Raw genomic sequence first — 19,639 nt, forward strand, 5'->3', positions numbered from 1 at the left:
ACAGTTGCATTTATATCGGGACAACTTCAACGGATCATTTCCAATATTTAAATCTAGCCTGTCATACAAAACAATGTTTTATTACAAGTCAATAAAATCATACCCTAAAAACAAACGAAAAACATTCAGGGGGTGCTCAACTGTGTATCGTGTTTAGTAGTTAAAATATTTACAGCATAGTGGCGATTTACGAATATTTATCTGAACTACCTGTATTACACACGAGACAAACTAAATACATTTAACTTGGGAATCACTTTTGCAAAAGCTACTTACAGTTGGTCTCAGGACAGCTATGTTTATTCAACAAGTGCATGTTTTGCTATTTTGTACGTGGATTATTTGACATTTTATGTAGGTTTGAAGGGCCAGCTGCAACACCGCTTCACTAACGCACACACACTGAAGAACAAACAACAAAAGAAAACCTTCAAAAAGGTAGGGAAAACGTTTATCCAACACCATACTATACAAGATGTGACCAAAAATGTCTTAAGATGATTAAAAACAAACAAAAAAAAACATTCGGGGAACAATGGGTTTGTCAAGAATGTATTCGCTCAAAAGGGCCGCATGCGCGGTCCAAGAGGTTGAGCTCTGTTGGGAGGCGTGATGGCTATGTCGAGATAATCTCCAATCTGGAAGCGCTGAGACTGCAGTGTCATGGAGTCGTCAGCGCACTTCTTGCCAGACACAGTGTTGCCAATGTCTTTAAAGCTAAATGAAGAGAGGAAGGAAAGGGGGACATTTTTTTTTTAATCAGGACTGAAAGTAATGTCAAAATGCAAATTAGCATCCCAAACTGTGCTGTGGCACTCACCGATACACCTTCCCTCGGAGGTCAGGGAAGACGATGGCAAAACTGAAATGGGTTCCTTTTTTCCTGGCCTCCGGGTACACCTCCTTCACGAGGCTGGTCAGCTCACGCAGAGTAGCGTCCATCCTGGAACAAACACGGACAATCAGAGAACGGTGGCACAGCCTACGCGTGTCGAAAAATGATTTTTTTGAAAGGCCGGAGGCAGAGATTTTGCTCTCCGCCTTTTTTGGCGATCAGACTAGTTGATAAATCATTGCAGTCTCACCATGTGTATATCTGCAGTTCACTGGAAGGAACATTGCCACGGGCAAATTCATCTTGGCGGTGGTGTCGGCCGTTGTTGGTGGTAAAAACTCGCAGGAGAAGGGGACAAGTCTGCGACAGAGACAAGTGTACACGTACTTTAACGTATAAACGAAAACGGCGGTGAACAATTCGGGGGCGGAAGGGAGATCTGCACCGTAGCTCAAAAACTTGAATGATGTACTCCTAAATTGGTTAAAAACAGCTATCAGACCCAACTCAGAAAAACTCGATTTAGAATACCTGTAAAACCTTCGACGTATGCCGACGCAAGCAAAGCACGTTAGTTAGCTTCGTGCTAACAGTTAAAGTGAGACGCCCATGCGATGCGCGGCATTTACCTTTTCTCTGTCGATTGGCTTCTCGGTTTCCTTCTTGATTTCTTCCTGTGTAATACGCGATTCAAGGGCCATTGTTGGATTTGTTAACAATGCTTGATTTCCACAGTTTATCGGAACTTTCTACCGCCGTGTTTGGATGTATTTGACGCGCCGTCGTGCACGGAACAAAACCTGCGAAGAAGTTTCCGCTTGCTGTTCTTCGGCTTTGCGCCCTCTGCCGCTTCGGAGTCGTATTTTTCATAGACATTTATAGATGCCGCGCGTGCTGTTTCCGCCCTCGTCTTCAATGCGTCAGAGTGGCCGCCATACTGGAACAGTCATCACCGACCTGTCAGCCGTACAAGGCAGCGTAAAAGTGTTTATTGATTTTCCGATCAAATCATACTTATGTTCACATTTCTGTGTCTAGGATAATCAGCGCTGTCAAATACAACTTCAGAGAGTAAAAACCCTGCCACAGCAGGTTTAACCCTGCTTGTTGAGTAGAAGCGCCATTGGGTAAAACTTAAACTGTGGCGATGTCTTTGACCTGAGAAAATCGATGGGGAGTCGTCTTTTTCATAGACATTTATAGATGCCGCGCGTGCTGTGTCCGCCCTCGTCGTCAATGCGTCAGAGTGGCCGCCATACTGGAACAGTCATCACCGACCTGTCAGCAGTACAAGGCAGCGTAAAAGTTTAGATTTTCCGATCAAATCATACTTATGTTCACATTTCTGTGTTTAGGATAATCAGCGCTGTCAACTACAACTCCAGAGAGTAAAAACCCTGCCACAGCAGGTTTAACCCTGCTGGTTGAGTAGAAGCGCCATTGGGTAAAACTTAAACTGTGGCAATGTCTTTGACCTGAGTAAATCATTGTACCCCCCCGACCCCCCCAATTTACAGCAGCAGTTATGAAAGGCGCCTGTGTTGATTTCAAGAAGCTTTTCCCAAAATAAATAAATAAGATTTGACCACCGCTGGTTGTCCGCATGCTTGCACTCCCTCCTCCCTTAACACCACGACCTCACATACCACCCACCTTTAGCCACACACCAAACAAACCCCCCCCCCCCCACCACCACCTCCAAGCCCCCACCACCCTGCGCACCCCCAACACGGGGGCACACAATGTGGCAGAGGCGGATGGCCTTGGCCACGCGGGACGCAGCAGCTGCGCTTGGCCTTGGTGGGACTCGTCGTTCCACGCGCGGCTTCTTCACATTGGACTTGCCTCATTTCTTCTTTTGTTTCACTTAAACTCTCCCTTGTTCTCTCAGACAGTCTCTCTCTCTCTCTTTTTCTCTCTCTCTTTTGTGCCCCCCCACCCCACCCCTCCACCCCGCCATCCCCACTGCTCATCACCCCAACTTCACGAGTGGTCACCTCCTACTCACCTGTGGGACAAGAAGGATTGGAGAAGACTCGCTGGGGGGCAGATGTGCTCAGAGGAGAGTGGGAAGAAGGTGGGTGCAAAGTGATGCTCTTGTTGAAAGTGGAGGGGGTGTCACCCGGCATCTCCCATGTTGACTCACTTCTCTGCTCATGGGGATATGGGTTACTTTGCACAATGTTAATCTCTTCGACTGCAAGGATGGTTGCTCAACTCAAATGAACCAGATGCAAATGAGTAATTGTCAGTCGTCATAAACGATCACAAATCAGATCCATATTACTTCGAATAATTGTTGTCAGTTGTATTTTTTTTCCCCCTCTATTATTATTTTTTTCATGCTTAACGTACACAAAATTCACAAGGCATCTTTATCTGCAGTTTAGGATGTCAATTACTATACATGCATATATATGTAATTACATTGTAATTTCCCCATTGCGGGACAAATAAAGGATATCTTAAGCTTAATATATATATATATATATATATATATATATATATATATATATATATATATATGCGCTACTAAAATTTTGATTGGTTTTCTGTATCGAATTGAATCCAATGTGCTGCAAGCCACGGTCAAGCTCATTCATGGCGGAAGATGACAACAAGAAGCTTGTTGCATCATCCCCTTCTGGAACTGAACTGTTCCAATAGTCGCACTTGAAAGTCAACCGTCTTTGAATCGTATTGCACTCCGCGTGGTCACGTGTGCATTGAATTTTTTTATGCATATATATAAAAATATATATATAAATTTTTTTAATGTTTGAAATGTATTTTTTAAGCCATTTTGCACGTTTACATCCTTCCATTAACTTGCACCTGATGCGATGACTGTGTGTGTGTGTGTGTGTGTGTGTGTGTGAGATCGTTTTTTTTTTTTGGGAGGAGATACAAACAGTCGGCCAAGAGTTAACCATTTGGCTGTTTGAGCACAAAGACCTCGGCGCCATCAATAGTGCACGGCACCTCCGGGACAATGTCCATCTGGCAGCTTCCCTATTATGCGTCCAGGCGGGTGGCATTTCATCACGTGAACAGATCATGTGCACGTCCGTATGCAAATTAGTCGCAGTGGTGTCGCTGGCAAATATTTGATTAAAATTTTTTTTTTTAAAGAGCAGGATTTTCAAGTCACAGCCATCCGTGACATCATTTGATGTGGATTTCTTTACGATCTTGCCTTGCATTTTTTTTTTATTGTTAGGGTCCTCTTAATTTGAGTCTTTTACCACATCTGTCAAAAATACTTTGATCTTTAATTCCTATGCTTTCATTTCACTTTTCATTGCTGCAGCACGCGATGGGGATCGATGGTAGCACATCCCAGAAGTCAACTCGATAGTACGACCTAATATGAACTGACACATTCCCACATACCCGGGTCCTTGTCAACAAGATTCATGCATCATATCTATATCTTAATATCTATCTATATTGGGGGGGGGGTCATCTTACTGACTAACAGCAAAAACGTATCAAAACAAAAAGACATGGTCAACCGATGACAATTTGGTGGATTAGACAAAGTAGAGTACTGTAAGTGTGCGAGTGTGTGTGTGTGTGTGTGTGTTGGTGAATATCAGTTGATCCCAGGCAAACATTTGCCCTCCTCAGCATTCCTGGGATGTGATGAGTCCAGCATTCAACAGGGACAACCTGTTATCCACTCATTCACTTCCCACAGATGGCCAGCCATTGTCCAGCGGCCAGCCGACCCTGCGGGGCGCGCACACACACACACGCACACACACACACACACACAGTGGTCCTCACAAGAATAGTCATACAAACTCACTCACACACACACACAAATTCTTGCCACCGTTGAAATGAAAAAGTGTGGTGTGAAAAGTTGATTTCAAGGTAGCACCCATTGTCACTGTTAATGTTGGACGGGTGTTTTGCGGCGCATAATTAGCATCCATTGTTGCTAATTATGTTAGCATCATCACTCGCCCAGTCTTATTTTTCCATTCCAGATATATTTGCGATTGCGTTGCAAATCAACTCGTTGTATGCTTTTCTCCTTTGCAGATCTCCTTTTGCCGCTACTTCCCAGTCGATGGATTTATCACTGGCGCGACGGTATTTTAGTAAGTTTGACGGGCCCTCGGCGTTTTGCAAATCAAATGATCAAATGACATGTCGGACGCAAGTTGATGTCGATGCCAACCGTTGACGGCAACGTATTAGCCTCAACGTGGTTCGCGAAGCAGCTCCCCTCACGACAGGCTAATTTCTCTGCAGGTTAAAAAAAAATAAAGGCGAGTGAAGCATGGGTGACTGGAGCTTTCTGGGGCGACTGCTGGAGAACGCTCAGGAACACTCCACCGTGATAGGAAAGGTAAGCGATGGATGGCGAGGGCCCGTTTTCATTCGATTCGATTTGATGACACTATCCAAGGTGTCCTTCTCCGCTTCTTCCTCCCCCCAGGTTTGGCTGACCGTCCTCTTCATCTTCCGTATCTTGGTGCTGGGCGCGGCGGCGGAAGAAGTGTGGGGCGACGAGCAGTCCGACTTCACTTGCAACACGCAGCAGCCCGGTTGCGAGAACGTTTGCTACGACGAGGCCTTTCCCATCTCCCACATGCGCTTCTGGGTGCTGCAGATCATCTTTGTGTCCACGCCGACCCTCATCTACTTGGGACACGTGCTGCACATCGTGCGCATGGAGGAGAAGAGGAGGGAGCGGGAAGATGAGAACAGGAAGATGGCTCGCCACCTGGAGGACCACGATCCGCTCTACCACAACGGGGACGGAGGGGGCGCGTGGAAGAAGGAGAAGCCACCCATCCGCGATGAGCACGGCAAAATCCGAATCCGCGGGGCCTTATTGAGGACCTACATCTTCAACATTATTTTCAAGACCCTGTTTGAGGTGGGCTTCATCCTGGGACAGTACTTCCTCTATGGCTTCCACCTGCGGCCGCTCTACAAATGTCGCCGCTGGCCGTGTCCCAACACGGTGGACTGCTTTATATCCAGGTCAGTTTTTTTTTCCATCACTACATACCGTAAGGACCTTTGCTTGTCTGCAACGCCCCGCCGACAGTCTTTGAACCTGGATTCCCCTTACTCTGATCAAGGCATCTCTGTCAATCAAATTTTAGCAAATTGCTATGCGGCGTGACAAACCACATTTCCTCCGAGTCCAAATTGAGGATTTGGCAGACTCTCTATTCCACCAACAGTTCAGTCAAATGTCCGAAAATCAGATTGTATGTTGTCGTGCATAATCGCTGGATTCGGGCAAAGCGACGTCTCCAAAACCATCACGGCATCAAGAATGCAAAAAAAAGTACAATCAAATTAGTCAAAATCTTTTTAAAAGACATTACCATTATTACCATTGCGTCGTCAAAGATAGCAAGCCATCTTCAAGTCTACGGACTTTAGATAGCTGTCCTGTACTTCGGAAGACTCTGAGAAGATTTGGAAAAGACGAATAGAAATCACATCACTGAAAAGACTGAAAGACTTTTGACGTGTTTGATATTGTCACGGGACTAGGAAAATACAGAGCTGATAGCTGAGGTGACCATCTTGCACGAAACGACCAAGATGATGGGAGCGCTCTGTGACTCAAGTCAAACTCTTAAAAAAAGTAATTCGGTCAAAATATACGGAACCCACAAATCCACTATTTATCAAATTAAATACGATGAAATTTTATGACCTGGTTGACTTTAAAATCGCCCAATTAATGTACAAAGCACACAATAACCTGCTCTGCCAAAACATTCAGAGGTTTTTCAAAATTCGAGAAAGCAGCTATGATTTAAGAGGTACCATTTTATTAAAAAACCTCAAAACAAGAACAAACATCAAGCAAAGAAGTGTATCTAGCAAAGGTGTTAATATGTGGAATAATCTCGAAATGGACCTGAAAATGAGTAAATCGCTTGCTGAGTTCAAAAACAAATTTAAAAAAATAGTACAAACAACCTACATCAATCAGAGTTAAAATGATAAATTCTAAACATTAAATATAATGATAAATCAGAACTAAATTGATAAATAGAGAAAGGTATATAAATATCTATTATGAACACAAGAGAAAATTGACACAAGAGTGCCAGGGTGTGGAAGTATATAATCCCGATACAAACCAAAAGTTGTAAAAATATCACGGTTAAGGGTAAAGTATGAGCCTTAATGGAGACTTCTTTCTTCTTACTTTTTTTCTTTTCTGATTGATATAAAAATGATTTAGTAGATATAAACACATAACGGGGTAGGACTAGATACGTTCTTTACTTCTTCCTACTCCCTTGAACATAATAACTGTGTTGAATGAAGATTGATTTCTTTCTTTTTACTTTTTTATCTACCTTATTTTCTGTCAAATTATTACTGATTATACTGATTACATATTATTTGTGATCCTCTCCTGTTCGTTCGCGCCGCCATTTTGTGTGCGTACAATTGTTAAGCGGGCAAAGTCAAGTCTGTGTCGTTCATCGCGGTTATCCGCTAAGTTAGCATGCTATGCTAAGTTCGATGATACGTTAGCTTAGCGCGTATTTCACAGTGACAGAGCAAACGAGATTTCAGGTATTACTGAAAATAGTGATCCTCTCCTGTTAGTTCGTGCCGCCATTTTGTGTGCGTACAATTGTTAAGCGGGCAAAGTCAAGTCTGTGTCGTTCGTCGCGGTTATCCGCTAAGTTAGCATGCTATGCTAAGTTCGATGTTACGTTAGCTTAGCGCGTATTTCACAGTGACAGAGCAAACGCTATTTCAGGTATTACTGAAAATAGTGATCCTCTCCTGTTAGTTCGTGCCGCCATTTTGTGTGCGTACAATTGTTAAGCGGGCAAAGTCAAGGATGTGTCGTTCGTCGCGGTTATCCGCTAAGTTAGCATGCTATGCTAAGTTCGATGCTACGTTAGCTTAGCGAACGTGACGATTATATCCTCGGGAGTCGTATTATGTTATCCTGTCTACCTTGAAGTCGCATCTGATAGCATACATGCATGTAACTTGCTTAATGTGCCTCACGCGGCTGTTAAATATAACTAATCGAGTTGCTTGTAAGTTAGTTTGTTCAAGAAGTAATCACTAATCACTTTACCTCTTCAAGGTAACTGTGGCAACCGAAAAGACCCCCACTGAAGACTGCTCTCATACTCATGTCATTTTGTTGTTGTTGTTGTCTTAGGTCAGACTCCTTGACAATTTACTTGGACTTATTTTTTAGGGACTCGACTAAGCCCAACAGTTTTTTAAAGCCTGAAAAATGACGTCCTCTTTCAAAAGGAACTTGAACTGTGTTTTTTCAGATGATCAAAATAGCCCGTCAATAGTTTAGATTTGTGAATAAAAAAAAAGAAGAAATTGACCACATTTGAACATTGAAGGAGCTTGATGAGCCGATCCTTTAAATCAGGCGCGTCACTGCTGTCTGTGTTGGATCGCTACAACAACAAATCTCATGCTGGGTATCCGTCTTCACCTTTCGCCTGAGTGCCTTGTCCTTCTTTACGTGTTGCTCCAGGCCAACGGAAAAAACGATATTCATCATCTTCATGCTGGCGGTGGCTTGCGTTTCTTTGCTCCTCAACCTGCTGGAGATCTACCACCTGGGCTGGAAGAAAGTCAAGCAGAGCGTCACCAACGAGTTTGTCGCCGACAACGAGTCCCTGCTACTGGGCGCGGTACGGGGCGGAACCGCCAAGACTCTTCCCGAGGAGGTCAGTCCGCCGGCGCTCGACTGTTTGCCGACGTACGCCAGCGTGAGTGTGGTCGGGGGCAGCGGCGCCGAGGGGGGCGCCGACAGTCCCTCCGAGGTGATCTCCTTAAGTCCCGATATGGCAAGCGGTTCGGTCAAGGTGGACCGCGCGTTGTTCCACCCGGACGACCTCCTGTTGCAGTCGCTGCCCGCTTCCTTTTACGACGGAGTCCACAGACGGCTGACGGAAGAGAAGCAGAACTGGAGCAACATGGCGTCGGAGGACGCCGATGGAAAAAACTCCTCGGTCTCGTACCCTCCCCCGTCGCCTCGGATCTCCCCCTCCTCCTCCTCCTCCTCCTCCCCGCATCCGGAGGAGACCATTATCGCCGCCCCCCCGCCGGAGTCGCCACACTCCACTTTTCCCACGCTCCCTTGCCACGCTCGTCTCTACCTCCTCTCGCTGGAGGAGGCGCTGGCGAGCGAGGAGAAAGCGATGCCGAGCGACGACTTCACCGTGGTCACCAAAGCCGAGATGCATCAGCCCCCCGACGCGCAGAAGCCGAGACGGGTGAGTGAGAGCAGCGGCGCCAGGGCCCGGCCTGACGATTTGGCGGTGTAACCACGGCAACGAGAACTAAAATGCTGCTTAAATCCGGATACGAGTAGACGAGGTGCCCATCGGTCATCGCTTAGACAAACTCCAGCCAAAGTCCAATCGTGACTTCAAAACGGCACTCCGCCCCGGGCTTATTCGCAAATTCACCAATTCACTCATTTGGGGGGGGGGGGGGGGGGGGGGACAACCTATCCTGTGTTATTCGCGTGACTTTGGCGGCATCATGTGACATCTTCGTGCCAAGAGACCGTGTCGAAATGAAGTGAGGAGTTTACGTTTCGACCACCCGAGGAACTGTGTTGAAGTGAATTGAAGGGTTTCATTCTGACCAACAAAAAAATTACAAAAAATTGTGCTTTGCCGCCGTCTCGTGGCATGTCGGTTGCCAAGGAACTACGAGGTATGTTGAAGTGAGTTGAAAATAGCGCTTTGCCTATCGCATGTATAGGCGATTTACAAACCTTCTTTGGGGGGGGGGGGCAGTCAATGACCCTCTGCCCCTCAAATCGCGGGGGTCCACTGTGTCTTCATGGATAAGCACCTCCGCTACTAGTGAACATGATCTGTACATTTCGATACGCTCTTCCCCTCGCTCACAAAGTCCTAATGGAAGTCGTTTGAATATTTTCTGTGCGCTCGAGCTAACCAGGAATCCAACAGTGACAACGTAACCTCCTTGGGGGGGTGGGGGGGGGGGATCTGATGCTTCATGGTTCAGTAAATAAAAAAAAAAAGAGGAGACAATCCCCCATCTGCATTTTTTATTTTATTTTTTAACTATAAAAGGGCTGTTTGAAGTTTCGCAACATGACAGCGTGTCAAATCTATTCCCAAATTTTAGCTTGGAAAAAAAAAATGGTATGCGGAACAGCAGCAGAATATTGGAATACAGGAGCCTGTGCCCAGTTAGTCGTCTTAAGTTTGGCTACGAATGCTCTTCAATATTTAATACATTGAATATGTCAGATGATGTTGCGGAAAACCGCAAAAAAAAAACAACATCTTGGAGAACCTGGAGCTGTAGTACCGTAGCGTTAGCTTTTAGCTAGCTGTGGCGCCGAAGGAGGTTCGCTACCCATTCGTGTAACATTCACATCACAAATGTTGTGGGGTGTGTTTATGTTATGTTTTGATTATTATTATTTTTTTCAATCTTAACTTGTTGACGCAGCCCTGCTACGTAGCCCTCGGTGGCTAAAGCTTCCCGGCGACGAGATTCGGCTGGATGGTAATAAAGCTAAATATCTAAACTAGCTTAATCTTTAAAATCTCCTCTTTTGTGAACCTGTCGCAAATCTCTTGCCCATCCATATGCCCAACACACTTGCTGGTCTGAGGTTTTTTTTTGTTGGTTCTAAGCTAAAACAAGCTAATGGGGTCCACCCATACATACTGATCATCGGGCCTTATTTTGAGCATGCCCCCCCCCTTCCCCCAAAGTCAGCAAAGATTCTCAAATGTCTCTCAAAGATTGTCATTACCAATTATTCTGTGGTGGGTTCATCTGTAGTACACGACTCACTATATGAGGTGTGTCAAAAAAGTTCCAGGACTGCTGCCTCCAAAAATAATAAAAACAAAAAAATATTAATATAATTAATTTTTAAATATAATTAATTCGTAATTAATTATAGATTAATTTTTTAATTAGGGTGAATTTGATCGAGGGACCGGCGGACAGATTCTGAGCTTAACGGCGGCATTTGTGTTACGTATGGGTGTGTCAAGAAGCCTACACACCCATAGCACCGATGGCTCCGCCTTCTCGATCAATTTCGTAATATCATTCAAGGCATCAGCTGGGTCCACTTTTGTTCTCGCAGGCACGATCTTTATTGCTGTTGCCATGTTGGTCGCTCGTCCAAGTGAACACGGCGACAGGAATTGGCCAGAAAAGGCAGAGGAAACTCCACCCTATGGTGTCCTAGCCGATAGCGGCCGCAGTGACCCCTGCTGACTTGGAGTGAAACTGCAGCACATTTTCAGAACAGTAAAAAGGCAAATTGCGCGCGGCATTGCCACAGTGCTGTCTGCATGGTCGCTGCCCGCGCGGGTATTTCTAAAGAAGCCTTTAGGCTGCGTTGGGACTGCGGGCAGATCTGATTCCAAATCAGATACGATCGATGTACGATTTTTAGAGCAGACTGTCCACATTGTGTTTAGCAAGTGTCCAAATGGGATCTGGCCTTGTTGAGCCACATTATTGACCCATCTGGCAGGTTGCGGTAGTGACACGACATCGGAACGGAGGTGTCGTCCAGGGTGTGCGCTGTTTAACGTCACTGCTCCGAACTTTGTTTGGCACCAGTGGGGTGTTCTGGCCATTGTGAATTTCGGGAACTCCCCGCACACTCCCCCGTGGGCGATTACGTTCAGGGGCCCGACAGCTAACGTCTGGCCCGCCCACTCGATGATTACATGTTGTCACGTGGCGGCTTGAAAGGGAACAGCTGCTTTTGATTTCTGGCAAATGAGGTGTGTTCACACCCACAACGGTGCAAACTGCACTTTTTTAATTTTCTTAACGTGCTTCCAAATTCGAAAAATAGAACCCACGGTCTTCTCAGTCTTCTCTGCCAGACCTTAATGCGCTCCCGGATGGATTCTTCTGGAATCCTCCGCAGCGCCTCCATCTTGTTGTCTTCCAAATAGCGCCCCCTTGATGATACCCTTGAAATTGGCGCACAGTCAAATGAGTCGGAGGGGGGGGGGGGGGGGTGAATGCTCCAACACGGCAATGTTCTACTTGGCTGTCAGGTGCTACAAGTTGTTGTACCCCAACTATCACCTAATACACATATTGTCTATTATAGCAGTCCTACAACTTTTCTGACACATCCAAAAAAAAAAATAGGTTGAAATGTAAAATATAAATAATCGTGTGTAAATAAAATAATGTACGCCGCTTCTCCGGTGGAAAGACTTTTCACGTTCCTCCTCAAGGTAGTCAGGATGACGACGACGATGACGGATTTTGGGAGCTCAGAGGCAACAGTACGGCATCTTCATATTTTGTCTTTTGTGTCTTTGCTGAGAGAGACACAAAGACCCGTTTGCACTTTTGTTTCTTTTTATTGATGACGATGGAGCTGGACGGCCCACGTGGGTGTGTTGCATTTGTGTGTGTGTGTGTGTGTGTGTGTTCATTCATATTGTTTCAGTGTTGAAACAATCCCATTTCTGCTGTTACATCAGGGTCACTTATAAATATGTATACTGTATAAATAAGGACTAGAGGCTATTTATAGGTCACTCAATGTGTGATGCAGAATTAAAAAATTTTTTATCTAAAAGGTTTCTGGTTCCGTTTGGAGATTCATCACTATTTCACTGTAAGAGGACGCCGGTAATAAACAGAAAACATCTCCAAAGGTCATACTGTAGGTCATGAAAGCAAATGTTCCACATTGAGCGATGTAGCCGAGCATCTCCGAGGGTCCAAACCGCAAATTGGCCGCTTTGGTTGGAGGACTTGTTGTACATCTATTTTCTGATGCTTGTGTTTGCAGTGTGTTACAGAACCGTTGACTTCCTCCTAGCTGTTCTGTATAGGACGAGTTTCATTTTCTAGACTAGCTGTAGATTATCTTTGTGACTTTTAGGTTTCAAGGGTGGGGGTTGAGGGATCTGATCTTTTTGTTTGTTAAGTTTTTTTTTTACCAGACATCCCATGTGAAAGTATTATTTTCCTGTCCCTCTCACAAATTCCTGCCTGTCTCAACCAAGTTTCACTTGCGACACTGTGCAAGGAGATGAGATATCTAGCTAGCTAGCTAACTAGCTAGTTAGCTAGCCACATGACTCAAAAGAGACATGTAGCTAGCTACCTAGCTAGCTAGCTACATGTCTCTTTTGAGACATGTAGCTCAAAAGAGACATGTAACTAGCTAGCTAGCTAGCTACATGTCACTTTTGAGACATGTAGCTACATGTCTCTTTTGAGACATGTAGCTCAAAAGAGACATGTAACTACCTAGCTAGCTAGCTACATGTCTCCTTTGAGACATGTAGCTCAAAAGAGACATGTAACTAGCTAGCTAGCTAGCTACATGTCTTGAGTCACTCACCACAGTTGAGGGTGACGTGAAGCTATCTCCCCCAAGCAGTGAATGAAACCGCAAGATTCTGTACTTCCAGCACTTTGAAAATTACAATTCAACCCCCCCCCCCCCAAAAAAAAGACATACTGTACTTGTCTCTAAACTGGGCTCATTTGACTAAAACGTTAGCGAGCTGTTTTCTAACCTTTCATAAAGGATTGCACATTGACTTTGTAGCCCGCTATAATTAGGGTATGCTGATGCTAATACAAACACAAAGAATTGTCTTGGAAGAATTTAGAAGTTGAATTTGCAATGATGGAGTCATTCATCTAAAGTGACTGTTTTTTTTTTTATTTTGTTTATATGTGTACGATCAAGAGACTTCCAGCTGAAACACACGGTGCCTGAGGGACTTCCACAGCAAAAAAACTGTTAGTAGGGGCAAAACCCTGCTTTTAATCCACACTGTGTGTGCGCGTATGAGTGAGAGAATGTCTTAAGTTTTTGTTGAAGAGCATATTGATGTAAATGTTCATTTACCTCAGATGTTGACAAAAAAAAAAAGTGTTACTCAATAAACTTATTTTGTACCGTTGTCCAGTTTGCTTCATTTGTCGTTGCTTTTCTCTTTGCGCGGATCAAACGGCTCTCGTCTGTGCGTTTGTGTGCATTTGTGTCTCTGTGCGTGAGTGCGGAGCTGTGCTGAGGCCAGCACTCCCTTTATTGTCGGTGAAAGTCACGGGGATTTTAATTGAACAAAAAAGTGTGGAGGGAGTGAAAGGGCCTTGAATGCTTGCTAATGCCAGCATGACCTCTGGACTCTTGTAGGCTGCGGTTAGACTGAATGTTGACCTCATTTTTTTTTTTAAACTTTAACTTTTGTGCATTTGTGGAAAGCAAACTGTCCCCGCTTTCCGCTTCCCTCGCACAACGACGCCCTCCTTTAAATGCATTTACATATCGATACGGCCGTGAAGAAGAAGCTATTTCGAATGTAGTGGAATTTTTCAACTTTCACTGACACACGGACAAACAACAAAACATGAACTCAAATGCGCTTAACCATTTCAAAATGTTTATTTGACAAAACCGAATCGTTCACATGTCCTAATATGGATCATGAGCTGAAGTGTTTTTTTTTCTACTCCCGACATCCCATGTTGGCATGGGTAATTTTTTCAGCCACGGGGGCAATTCTGGCCGTAGACAGGGTAAAGGCACTCTCATAATGGAAGTAGGATGGGCCTTTGAATACCCGAACTCCATCCGCACCGCATAAAGCGGCGTCAAGACCAGAAAAGGGCAGAGGGAAGTCTCTGGTCACAGCTCTTGGTGTGGCCAAAAGATTAATGTCGTAAATATGACCTCCTGAAAATAGTCAAGTCAAGTATGAAGAATTGACCGATATCGGAGGACGCGTCACATCCAACAGACTTACCTTTGATGATGTGAACCATATCTTGATCGGGGCACAAAAAGGCAGCATCTATAGGTCCCTCGATGCCCAACTCTTCCTTGACGGATTTCGGGTAGCCTTCGATGAGGGTGTGATGCGCGTCCGATTTAAAGATGTACACTTGATCACCCTGCACGGGAACAGTTTCACCTCAAGTCAGTGTGTCTAAACAACTATGAAGTAAAAACAGGATGATTTTTTTTTCCTTCCCCTTTTCAAAACTGTCATTTTAAGACGGCAATGTTAGCAAAAAGCAATCCTTGAATATTACATAACAACAAAAATCCTACAGCAACAATCCCAAGCTAACAGAGGTGGCAAAAGTACTGAGAGGTGGAAAAACACGAGAGAGCTGAAACGTATAGGGGGGGTTCTAAAATGGCCGAAATTACATGACGTCACCGGCTGATAATTCTCAGCCATTGCAGCAATAATAAAAAAAACGTTTTGATACCTTAATCTTCACAATTGACATATTTTGCAACATAGAGACCCATTATAATTCATATTTTTGAATGCATCGTAAACCTAATGTGTAAACATGCATTTCACGCGATTTTTACGTCAATCGCTTTGTTTTCGCTTGGACAGACGTAAGCATGCCACATTGTTGGGTTGAGGTCATTCCAATTGTGCAACTTTTAGGTGGCGCCAGAGGATCGCAAATGAGTTTGCCTTTTTGCAGGAGGCTTCAAACCAACGCATTTTACATGAACACGTCCGGTCGGGATTGTTAGTAGGGCTTGGTTGGGACCTCCAGACACAATTTTTTCCTTTTGCAAAAAATAAAGAATAAAAAATCCCAAAGAACTAATAAAAACTATATATGTATGGACAGCACAGACGCCTCTGAACATTTTGATTGTTTGAAAAAAAAAAAAAAAGAATGTTTTTCTAACACAAAATACATCATTACAAAAATTGTAAAACGCGTAACTTAGGTTTTTTTTTTGTTTCGGAGGACCTAAGGGTTAAGTCTGTCTATCGAGCCGTCTATCCAGCTCTGTAGCTAACGATTTAGCGCTTTCAAGTCAATCACACTGGCGGAGCTCCAAGTGAAGGACAAAATTTTTTAAAATCCGTAACTGAAATATCTTCCAACAGCAAGAACCGTCCAGTGGACCAGATCCAAAGTTCCTGACCGAGGATCGGCACAAAAGAACCTCGTTTTTAATGGCAAGGCCTACCTTAATCATGTACAGTTTGTCCGTGTAGGAGAAGACGGCGTCCACCCCGCTGGTCATCTCCTTCCACCCCCTCGTGATCGGGAATGCGTGCAGACCGTCGCGATCGGTGTCCAGACGCATGTAGATGGGTCCTTTGCGAGTAGATCAAACGTGAGCGCGGCTCGTCGTTCAGGAGAACGTTTGCCGGGGAAACATGAGCCTTACCCGCAAAAAAATACGTTTTGCCATGGTTGTCCGTGGTGATGGCATCTAATTTGACGTCGCTGCATTTCAGGATTTCATAATTACCCCCGTGGCCTGCAAGCCCACATGTGGGGGGGGGGGGGGGCGACATGTTTGAATGGCATTCAGAAATTAAAAACAAAAAAAATCGCTTTTGGAGCTCACCAAAATCGGCACACTTCATGAAGTAATTGCGGGCGTCCTTCGGGTAGCCGCCGGCGCTCACCTCTCCGGTGACCGGGTTGAATCTGGTGAAGTTGTGACCATGGAAGCAGTAGTAATGCTCCAGCCAGCGCAGAGCCGACGTGCACACCGGCAGGTTGGCCCACGTCTTTGTTTTCACCTGCTTGGTGTCAAGGTCAAAAACATGCACGTCGTGTCCTGTGGGCGGGGAGACACACGCCGGGCGGGCCGTTGCGTCATTAGGCTCTTTGACAAAATTGGAACATGAAACCCCCCCTATCGGACGTTGTATCGGTCTGTCGTGGTGAAGAAGGAGCTGAGCCAAAGGGCGAAGCTCTCAATTTACCGGTCGATCTACGTCCCAACCCTCACCTATGGTCACGAGCTATGGGTCGTGACCGAAAGAACAAGATCCCGGATACAAGCGGCTGAAATGAGTTTTCTCCGCAGGGTGTCCGGGCTCTCCCTTAGAGATAAGGTGAGAAGCTCAGTCATCCGGGAGGGGCTCAGAGTCGAGCCGCTTCTCCTCCACATTGAGAGGAGCCAGATGAGGTGGCTTGGGCATCTGATTCGGATGCCCCCTGAGCGCCTCCCCGGTGAGGTGTTCCGGTCATGTCCCACCGGGAGGAGACCCCGAGGAAGACCCAGGACACGCTGGAGAGACTATGTCACCCAGCTTGCCTGGGAACGACTCGGGATCCCCCGGGGAGAGCTGGACGAAGTAGCTAGGGAGAGGGAAGTCTGGGCTTCCCTGCTAAAGCTGTTGCCCCCGCGACCCGGCCCCGGATAAGCGGTAGATGATGGATGGATGGATGGATGGAACCCCCCCCCTTTGAGTTGACTTGAGTTTACCTATTCTGATATTTTTTTTAGCCCCGCCCCCAACTGAAAGCCCACATACCCTTGAAGAAGAGAACAGAGTTGGTCGCACACTCTTGTTTAGGGCACTCCACAGCTGAATCCAAATGAGACGGGACTCCGGGGAAGTCTTCCTGTATTGCTTTTGGATACCCGCTCTCCAGACTATGATTATAGTAGCTAAACACCTTGTCATCCTTGGGGGGGGGGGGGGGGGGAGAGGTCACATTTGTCACACCGCAGCTGACGTCACACCCGTGAGAGCTTTTTCGCTCATACCAGGAAGAAATAAATGTGATCGTGGTCGTCGTGGTTGTCCGGGTCGTGCATGCGAAAGGCGGCGTCGACGTGGCCGATGTGATGATCGTCGTCGAGTTCCTTGAAGAGCTCGTTGGCGAGCTGAGCCGGGCCGTGGAAGCCGTTCCACAGGTGGGCACCTGCGGCGAAAATCAATCTCAACGCGGTCGCTTCTCGCCAGTCGGACTGGGCTTGATGAATGTAAATCGGACGTCATGTTGGGTGAACTTGAGGGTACCTTTGAAGAAGATGGTGTTTCCTTTCTCATCCGGAGTGATGGCGTCAAACTCTAAACCGTCACATCGGTCCGGCAGGGGAGCCTCTTGGACACCTTCATCTTTATTATCGCGATGAAAAGAGAGAGAGAGAGAGAGAGAGAGAGCCCACATCAAGTCTTCAGACACACCTAAGTTGGAGGAGGCAAGGCATTGCGGAAATGAACGGAAAAATTCCGATCGGGTTTTTGTTTGCGGTATATTGCGCAATATGTTCCGTTAGTTTCGGGAAGGCCATTGAGCCTGAGGTCAAGGTCCTCAAGTTTCGTGTTGATCTTGACGGCTACCCAAACATTTGCTTCTCTTTTCCATCCATCCATCCATTTTCTGAACCGCTTAATCCTCACTAGGGTCGTGGGGGGTGCTGGAGCCTATCCCAGCCGTCTTCTGGCAGTAGGCGGGGGGACACCCTGGATCGGTTGCCAGCCAATCGCAGGGCACACAGAGACGAACAACCATCCATGCTCACATTCACACCTAGGGACAATTTAGAGTGTCCAATCAGCCTACCATGCATGTTTTTGGAACGTGGGAGGAAACCGGAGCACCCGGAGAAAACCCACGCAGGCCCGGGGAGAACATGCAAACTCCACACAGGGAGGCCGGAGCTGGAATCGAACCCGGTACCTCTGCACTGTGAAGCCCACATGCTAACCACTGGACTACCGGGCCGCCCCTGTCTTTCCTATTTGAGTTGAAATGTTTTCATTTGTTTTGAAGTTTCACAGATTCTACCGTGCGTTGTCATTTATAGCTGTGACATTCCAGAAAAGAAAATTCCCCCCCCCCCCCGGTAGCTGAACCAAACTGTTCATTCGCAAAAAGATGACGGACGCCCACGACCCTCCCGAGGATAAGCGTCTCAGTTCATGGATGGATGGAGATTCTTCGCATTTTGAAAACATGACATAATAAAAATGAAGGGCAGATTCTGCATGGCGCCACCCCCCCCCCAAAAAAAAATCATCTGAAAACTTGAATCTCCTATTGAGAAATGTCGTGACCCTAGTGTGATCTTTGTCGTTCAGAATCTTGGAATCCTAATGAACATTCGACCGGAAAAACAGGATTCAAACTTGTCCCACCTCCTTGGGCGACATCTGCGAGGGGCCTGCAAAAGAAGAAAAACGTCGTTTTTTTTCAACGTTTTTGCTTACATGTTGCGAAAGTCTCCAACTTTGCACCAGTCAATGCACTCAGATTTGTAAATAACGTTTGGAAATCTACACTTGCCGTGTTTGACCAATCGATCCGCGCTACGGGGGCGGGAGTCACTAAGTGCAAATAATGAAGTTCATTCTCAAATGTAAAAAAAATATATATATCTGTTGCGGAAAACAATTATATTTGGTTTGCATGAGGTTAAGTAGGCTGAACTTCAAATAAAAAACAAAAACTAAAAAGGAAGTGGATGATACAGAGGATCGTATCAAATCGAGCTGAGGTCGTCGATTCTGAGGACTCTTCCGGCAGATATTCGGGTATTTCAATGAAAGCAAAAGATGACTTACAGTGAGGCGGCGAGGCCGAGTACGAGACCCAAGCAGAGAGTTGCCAGCAGCTTCATCCTGAGCGGTCTTCAATCGGAATGTCCGCCCGGTTGGGCTTTTATACTTCGGAATCGTGCGTCTTTGTGCGGACTGTGTTTACATACGTGAGTCATTCGAGTCAACATGCGGTTCCGGTCAGGGGCAATCATTAACTGCCCCCCCCCAAAAAAGTCTTTGGTGATGGTGCTTTTGTCCTCGTAATAATTAGAGCAGGTCACGTCAATGTTTTTTTTTTTAAACAATTCTGTGGCTGTGTGTTTGATTTCATAGTTTGCACTGCGTTACCTGATAAGATTAGAAGAACGGGAACAAAACGATTGGAAAAGGCGTTTTCTGATCCCAAGCTTTATTTTTGTTGTTACACATTGGAACCAACACATGAACTCACAGTAAAATGTTACGTTACGCTTTCACAACAGCTGCAGCC

The 19,639-nt window shown here is 45.8% G+C and overlaps 3 protein-coding genes and 2 long non-coding RNA genes across 5 annotated transcripts; 2 read left to right on the top strand and 3 right to left on the bottom strand.

Annotated features, from left to right (window-relative positions):
* Positions 1 to 429: 429 nt before the first annotated feature.
* On the bottom strand, positions 430 to 1,687 carry sap18 (Sin3A-associated protein). Its single transcript, XM_052059337.1, has 4 exons — positions 1,465 to 1,687; positions 1,086 to 1,195; positions 821 to 943; positions 430 to 717 (listed from the first exon to the last, which is right to left on the bottom strand). Exons 1-4 carry the CDS (start codon positions 1,534 to 1,536, stop codon positions 561 to 563), a joined length of 462 nt encoding a protein of 153 aa, XP_051915297.1. The 5' UTR covers positions 1,537 to 1,687; the 3' UTR covers positions 430 to 560.
* Positions 1,688 to 2,802: 1,115 nt separating this feature from the next.
* On the top strand, positions 2,803 to 5,130 carry LOC127596629 (uncharacterized). The gene is made up of 3 exons (XR_007961520.1): positions 2,803 to 2,912; positions 4,886 to 4,944; positions 5,099 to 5,130. It is a non-coding gene; the product is annotated as an uncharacterized LOC127596629 (long non-coding RNA).
* On the top strand, positions 5,127 to 9,814 carry LOC127596610 (gap junction alpha-3 protein-like). Its single transcript, XM_052059344.1, has 2 exons — positions 5,127 to 5,836; positions 8,349 to 9,814. Exons 1-2 carry the CDS (start codon positions 5,127 to 5,129, stop codon positions 9,142 to 9,144), a joined length of 1,506 nt encoding a protein of 501 aa, XP_051915304.1. The 3' UTR covers positions 9,145 to 9,814.
* Positions 9,815 to 12,816: 3,002 nt separating this feature from the next.
* Positions 12,817 to 13,405, bottom strand: LOC127596622 (uncharacterized). Its single transcript, XR_007961513.1, has 3 exons — positions 13,209 to 13,405; positions 12,969 to 13,006; positions 12,817 to 12,922 (listed from the first exon to the last, which is right to left on the bottom strand). It is a non-coding gene; the product is annotated as an uncharacterized LOC127596622 (long non-coding RNA).
* Positions 13,406 to 14,242: 837 nt separating this feature from the next.
* Positions 14,243 to 19,285, bottom strand: hpxb (hemopexin b). Its single transcript, XM_052059249.1, has 10 exons — positions 19,174 to 19,285; positions 18,748 to 18,773; positions 17,626 to 17,724; positions 17,370 to 17,527; positions 17,134 to 17,287; positions 16,215 to 16,430; positions 16,032 to 16,124; positions 15,828 to 15,958; positions 14,623 to 14,770; positions 14,243 to 14,552 (listed from the first exon to the last, which is right to left on the bottom strand). The coding sequence occupies exons 1-10, from the start codon at positions 19,227 to 19,229 to the stop codon at positions 14,326 to 14,328; spliced, it is 1,308 nt and encodes a 435-aa protein (XP_051915209.1). The 5' UTR covers positions 19,230 to 19,285; the 3' UTR covers positions 14,243 to 14,325.
* Positions 19,286 to 19,639: the final 354 nt, after the last annotated feature.

Source organism: Hippocampus zosterae, chromosome 2 (genome assembly GCF_025434085.1).
Source record: "Hippocampus zosterae strain Florida chromosome 2, ASM2543408v3, whole genome shotgun sequence".
Taxonomy (NCBI): domain Eukaryota; kingdom Metazoa; phylum Chordata; class Actinopteri; order Syngnathiformes; family Syngnathidae; genus Hippocampus; species Hippocampus zosterae.